We start from the raw sequence: 6,466 nt of genomic DNA, 5'->3' as shown, positions 1-6,466 counted from the left end.
TCCATTTGAGCGACTGTTTTGGTGGCAGCCGGATGTCCGCTCCCGGCTTATTACAAGCTCTGTCATTGGCTCCGACCATGTCAATCAGAGCGGATTCCACTCCCTCCTCCCTGTGTGTCGCTGTAAATAGTGCCCTGCCGCCGCAGTGAAAACAACAATGCCAACTAGCTAGCAAGCTAACGGCAGAAACCCACACGCTAGCTCGTTGCTACACGCTGAAAACGGCAAGTTGGATTGTTGGAAACTATTTTCCAGGGGCACTGGCGCTAAGCGCCGCCCATCGCAATCCCATTATGGAGACCTGCGTCGCCAGACTCCTCGGACGGAAGGGAGAGGAGTCTGGCCAGCGAGACTACCTCCTTGCAGACAAGTGGACAGGGAGCGGACACGGAGCCAGATGTTAATTCCAGAATATGCAGCTGCCATTTTTTATTGGGGGGTATTGGATCATGCAGGGCAGGGCTCCACGATCGAGGCTCAACAGGAAATTGACATCCCAGAACCAATCATGAGAGTGATGCGCCGGACCCCTGGACCCCACTGTTTTAAAACACCATGAAACCAAGTCCTAAAAAGAATCAAAATAAAACACCATCCAAACATGAAGATAAACAACACGCTTCTCAATTGGTGTGAAGATAAGAAAATATCAAACGCCTTCACATCCTGGAAGCCGCTTTCAGCTGAACTAAAAAGAACCCACTGAGCCCTGCAGAGAGATGAATATCAAGACGCTTAATTGCTATGGTGACACATTTTAAGTAAATACTTTTTTCAAAGATAAAAGTAGAGTCAGCACACTGCATAATATAGACTTGCTCCCAGTTGCTTTATTGTCTGTTACGTTTCGGTCATGACGACCTTCATCAGAATGACTCTCTCCCTCATTCTGATGAAGGTGATGATGATGAAGGTCGCAATGACCGAAACGTAACATACAATAAACCAAGGGAGCAAGTCTCTATATGCAGTGTAAAGTATGCAGACAAAGTATGTCTAAGGAAATTCATTGAGGGGCATTTTGAAAGCTGAGACTAGAATATTCCCATTCTAAAATTCAAAACCTGTGGCCATAAAAAAAAGGGGGGGGGGGGGGATGCATTGTGTGTATATTTTCCTCTTTAGAAATAACCTCGCGTCACCAGGTTCTTCCCGTGGAGAAGAGCCTGGTACCCTTTACTACAGGCAGGATGACCCGCCCCGTGTTCCGGTCCTGTGTTCCGGTCCGCAGTGTTTTCGTTCCCCCATAGAAATGCTGCAGTAGGCAGCCTAACCTCGGCAGTCGCTACGAGTTAGAGAAAAAATAAGAAGCATGGACATACCAAACAAAGTATTCAAAGAAGTACTTGAAGAAACTTGCTGGATCCATAACATTACATCTTTGAAGCACTTATTGGTTCCTACGTTCCGCCCATAGCCGGAAGACACAGAACGAGGTTTTTGGCCCCAGACTACTTTAGGAATATATTTGATGCACCAAGGGTTGCAGCATAGCTGTAGTTGGTGTGATTGACATGAAACAGCAGTTCCTGGATCTGCAGCAGGGGGCCAGTAGTGGGTCCACCTTCATCTCTCTGATGTGCCAGCAACACTTCGTTTGCGATGCAGTCTGACACCACAGTCTCTTCAGTCATCGCCTCCATCTCGTCTGTCAGTGGTGCCACCAGGTGTAGGCTAATTCTTTAATACTTGAACAAATCCCTCTGGACTGTATGCTTATTTGTCATGACATTAACTTCTAAGGATTAGCACCATCTGATTTCACCAAGTAAGAGTTGTTCCTGGAACATGATCCTGGTCATCCTGGTCAGTAGCACATGGAAAGCATATCTTGCCAAGCAGCCAAGCCACAGGGTAGCATCAGTCAACATTAGCAGTTCATCCTTGTATGTAATTCTAAATAATTTGATGTAACTGTATTTACTCAAGGCAGTAACGACTGTCTTAAAATAATTCATTGATACCTTGTGGCAACAGATTATGGATTATTTTAAAGACTTCTGTTGGTACTGTCATCAGTAGAAGATGACAGATTGCCAGTTCTTGAACCCAAAGTACACAGACAAAACAGTATATAAAGTCTGTGTTTCCTCTTCCATGACACTCTGCTACCTGCTGCTGTTAGTCTAACCTCATTAGATCAACTCTCATCAGAGCAAAGGTAAGATTTTAAATACTTCTCACCTGCAGTGTTGGGGGTAACTCATTACAAAAGTAACATATTACATGTAATATATTACTTCTAGCAGTAACTCAGTAATATAACTTATTACTTTCAGTAATATTATACCAGTTACTTTGTCAAGTAACTCAACTTACAAATGGAGTTACATTTTATTAAATCAAAGCACATATTTAAAAAAGATACAATCATCAAACTGTGTGTTTTTATACAAATAACCACTATAGATGACAATAACAAAGGAAAAGAATAACATTTAGAATTTTGGATTGTTTACACTGACTTCAAAAGGGTTGAAATTATTTTTCAGGATGGTTCCGGGGCGGCGATGTCATTCTGCTGCTGCTGTTATTTTGGGGAAAGTAATGCAAAAGTAGTGTAATAAGTAACAAGTTACTCTACACAGACAGTAATATGGTAAAGTAACTTATTACTTTCAAATGAGAGTAACTAGTAATATGTAGTATATTACATTTTGAAAGTAACTTGCCCAACACTGCTCACCTGCCATCTGTTTTTATGCATCGCTACAGGAAAGATTCTTGTTCTATTGATTGATTGATTATTTTTGTTGCCTATAGTCAGTGTTCACTTGAAGAGGAGTGGGAGCAGGGATGGGGTAGATGGGTGATTCTAGATGTTTTGGCTGATGCAGAAAGGACCAACTCCAGGCATCAGATATAACATGTGGTGACCTCAATCAGTGTTAATTGTTGTGAGAATTGTTTGGGCAGAGTGAAAGAGTGTCACCTGCCAGAAGCGTGAGAGTTGGCCTAGGGATTAGGTGTAAATTAATAATAAGGCAGATGCTATTGTCCACTGTATCTTAGATGTACTTTTTGTGGGTTTTCAGCAGTAAAAGCAAATTCACTAAATTCATGTGAAACGGTAGTAGTAGTAGTAATAATGTAGTAGTAAAACCTAATGCATTTTATTTAATCTGAGCATTTTCCCTGGTGTATCTAAATGATGTGTTGTTTTTGCATTAGATGAAGTTCCTAATTCTACTGGTGATGGTGACAGCATGTGCTGCAGCTCCTGAAGGTACTGCACAGCTTATTTATTTAATGGACTGAAATAAATGTTAGATTTGCAAGGTTTGCAATGTATGGCATTACATGCAGGGCTTAAAATTCACGTTGCAAACTGGGGGGGAATTCTCCCCTTATGTTCTTCAGATAGGGGGGATTTATAGATTTTGGGGAGATCTTAGCATTCAAGACTTGAATGCTAATCTTAAAAGGGAGCAAGTGGGCAATGTTTAATTCTCTGTCTGTTCTCTGTTTAAATCCTTGTCCCACTGATGGTGTCATAGGCGTTGTGACAGTGATGTCATAAGACTGATGATGTCATCAGTGATGTCATAAGAACCAAAATCATCTTATGACATCACTGATGATGCCATAGGCACTGATGATGTCATAGGCATTGTGGCAATCATCTTGGTCCAGTTCCAGGAGGATCTGGGTTAGGGTTAAATCAATCAATCACTTCATCATTCTATCAATCTATCTATCTATCTATCTATCTATCTATCTATCTATCTATCTATCTATCTATCTATCTATCTATCTATCTATAAATTTGGCAATGTGGGCAATGAATGTTTCAAGAATCGAGCATGAGATGCCTAGTGTACAAAATAGTCAGATGAAATGTATCTCTATAAATCACCATACTGTATACTGCCCATAGTGGTGAGGTCTGCACTCTGAGTGCACTTCTAGTTCATGTATTTTGGATTCTAATTTAACTCTATGTTGGTTTAGATCTTTCAGGGAAAATGTTCACCTTCCCGCAAAACACCAAGACAGCTTATGTGAAGCTGGAAACATCAAGGGAGGAATTCAGCGCCGTAACTGTCTGTCTCAGGTGCTATAAACATGTTGATTGATTGGTTGAAATTCTTTATTGTGTGTGTGTGTGTGTGTGTGTGTGTGTGTGTGTGTGTGTGTGTGCGTGTGCGCGCGCAGCCAGCTTCTAAACATACATTATTAGACAATAAGACCACAATATACGATATAAAACTACAACAATCTAATCCATACAGTAATCATTTAAGAGGGGAGAGGGCCACTCAGCCATTTTTTCAAAGAGGACTTGAAGCTAACAACGCAATCAATCAATCAATTTAATGTGCATTGTTATTGGTAAGTTCCACAGAATGGCAGCCGTGTACAGGAAGGTGTCCTTTATGGAGGACCCACAGAGTCATTTGAAATGTAATGAAATGTTTCCTTAATCATTATCTAATTGTACATTTAAAAAGAGTAATTTCAAAACGAATTCGCAAATGAAGGATTAATCCACCAATAAATAGTTAAATTTGAAAACGGATTTTCAAAATCACCTATTAGACAGTCAATTTAAAAATGGAATTACAAATACATCTTTTAATTGAGCATTTATAGACCTTCCCCATAGAGCTGAACAGTCACGTGACGTTTCTTGTCCTGGAAGAGAGTTCCCGATTCATTTTCTCCATAGGCATTTTGAAAAATCCTTATATAACGAGTTTTAAGGCTGGAACCAAGCCAACCAGTGACCTACTGAATCATGACTGACCATAAAACATTTCAGTGGAAGCAAAAACAAAAAATATCAATTTCTCCGTCTTTTGTTTTGCACTTTGAAAACCACTGCACTAGTATACCAGGAAAGGCAAGCCTAGTTCAAATGACACTGTACAAGAGTGTTATACAGTATTATAGAGTATTACAGAGTGTTATACAGTATTATAGAGTATTATTACAGAGTGTTATACAGTATGCAAATGATGGAACCCACTATTCTTCCTGATTGTGAAAGGCTTAATGCATGGGAATTTATTTGTATGCCGACAGGGCCTTTACAGACCTGAGCAGAAACCACGTCCTGTTCTCCCTGGCCACGGAGTCTTCCTTCAATGACTTCCTGTTGTTCAAGAAAACCGCTGATCAGATGTCGCTCAGCGTCAGGAACATCGATTCGTACATGGGAGGGCAGGAGTACCAGCTGAACACATGGCACTCTATTTGTGGCAGCTGGGACTCTGAGTCTGGACTGGGACAGCTGTGGCTGGATGGAAAGCCCAGTGCCAGGAAATTCTCCAGCTCCGGAACAAACATCAAAGGAAAAACTTTCATTACCTTAGGACAGGTGATATTATTAGCCACTAAAGTTGATAGTCTTCTTATACGAATACTAAGTTATGAGTTTACTCTGACTGACTCTAAAGTCTTTCATATACAAAATATTGCACAATAATCTTATGTAACTCAATATCTGACTCTTTCTGCAATGTCCACAGGAGCAAGATTCCTATGGTGGGGCGTTTGACATTAGCCAGTCTTTCAATGGCATGATGTCTGATGTCCACATGTGGGACTACGTCCTGTCATCCTGTGAGATCGTGCGCTACGTGGAGGATCTGAACTTCACCCCAGGCAATGTGCTCAACTGGAGGGCCCTGCAGTTTGAGCTCGAAGGAAAAGTGCTGCTGGAAAATAAACAAGTGAATAAATGCGAGAAACAATTGGAAAAAAAATCAAGATCTTAAATGTCTTGTAAAGTCAAAATCAGACTTACTTTTACGTCTGCTGATAGTGAGGTGACAGCATTTCCAAAAGGTTTATCTGTCTCAACTGTATCAAGTAGAAATGTTTGCATGTTTCTCTTTTGTTGATCATGTCTTGTCACATTAATTAATGACAAAGATTGTGAAATGTGGAGTGCTTCATATCTGCACTCGTGCATACCAACCAAATATTAAATCTGAACTGAGCATAAAACTGGTTTTGCTGGTGTACCCTCGAAATGATTGGAAATAGTTATTAGATGCCTTTAATTAAGACCACTTACAGCCTATCTGCCCTTAGGACCCTTAGGAAAATTCTAACAATTATAAAGGGAAATTGTTGTTGAGAGACTACTACATAACATGTCTAAGCTGCAGACAATAGATAGAAATTAGTTGGATATTAAACAGAATCAGTTTAATTTCCAGGTCTAATCTGTGGAGAGTAGAGAGACATCAGTTGGAAAGTAATCCATCCTATGTCACTTTGGACATTGGAGTAGATAGAAATTAGTTTGGAAAGTAATCAGTAATGTATTTGAGTGAAGCTGTGTGACACATCCCTTACAGAAAAAACCACATGCAATTCACATGTGATTTTGCACATGTGAATTGCATGTGTTAAAATTTCACATGTGAAAACATGTGGAACACATGTTGAACATGTGCTTTGTCCATGGGAAGCGTGTGGTTTTGGAACATTTTCACATGTGTGAAAACATGTGAAA

General features: G+C 40.3%; 1 protein-coding gene across 2 annotated transcripts; it reads left to right on the top strand.

Annotated features, from left to right (window-relative positions):
- The first annotated feature begins 2,089 nt into the window (after positions 1 to 2,089).
- LOC310781400 (C-reactive protein-like) lies at positions 2,090 to 5,957 on the top strand. 2 transcript variants are annotated; one of them, XM_083642022.1, is made up of 5 exons: positions 2,090 to 2,161; positions 3,172 to 3,226; positions 3,952 to 4,054; positions 5,026 to 5,320; positions 5,472 to 5,957. In XM_083642022.1, the coding sequence occupies exons 2-5, from the start codon at positions 3,172 to 3,174 to the stop codon at positions 5,718 to 5,720; spliced, it is 702 nt and encodes a 233-aa protein (XP_083498148.1). In that variant the 5' UTR covers positions 2,090 to 2,161; the 3' UTR covers positions 5,721 to 5,957. The 2 variants fall into 2 exon arrangements, with proteins under 2 accessions (XP_083498148.1, XP_083498147.1); XM_083642021.1 differs by lacking the exon at positions 2,090 to 2,161 and adding an exon at positions 2,531 to 2,599.
- The last annotated feature ends 509 nt before the right edge of the window (positions 5,958 to 6,466 follow it).

The sequence above is a fragment of the Poromitra crassiceps genome (genome assembly GCF_964638095.1).
Source record: "Poromitra crassiceps genome assembly, chromosome: 8".
In the NCBI taxonomy this organism is placed as follows: Eukaryota; Metazoa; Chordata; class Actinopteri; order Beryciformes; family Melamphaidae; genus Poromitra; species Poromitra crassiceps.
The sequence above is the reverse complement of the archived record's forward strand: the minus strand, read 5'-3'. Positions and strand labels throughout refer to the sequence as shown.

Excerpts from the sequence above, each read along its gene's own strand:
- LOC310781400 (XM_083642021.1), top strand. Across the intron at positions 4,055-5,025 it reads GCCGTAACTGTCTGTCTCAG|GGCCTTTACAGACCTGAGCA; the intron begins GTGCTATAAACA and ends GTATGCCGACAG. Across the intron at positions 5,321-5,471 it reads CTTTCATTACCTTAGGACAG|GAGCAAGATTCCTATGGTGG; the intron begins GTGATATTATTA and ends CAATGTCCACAG.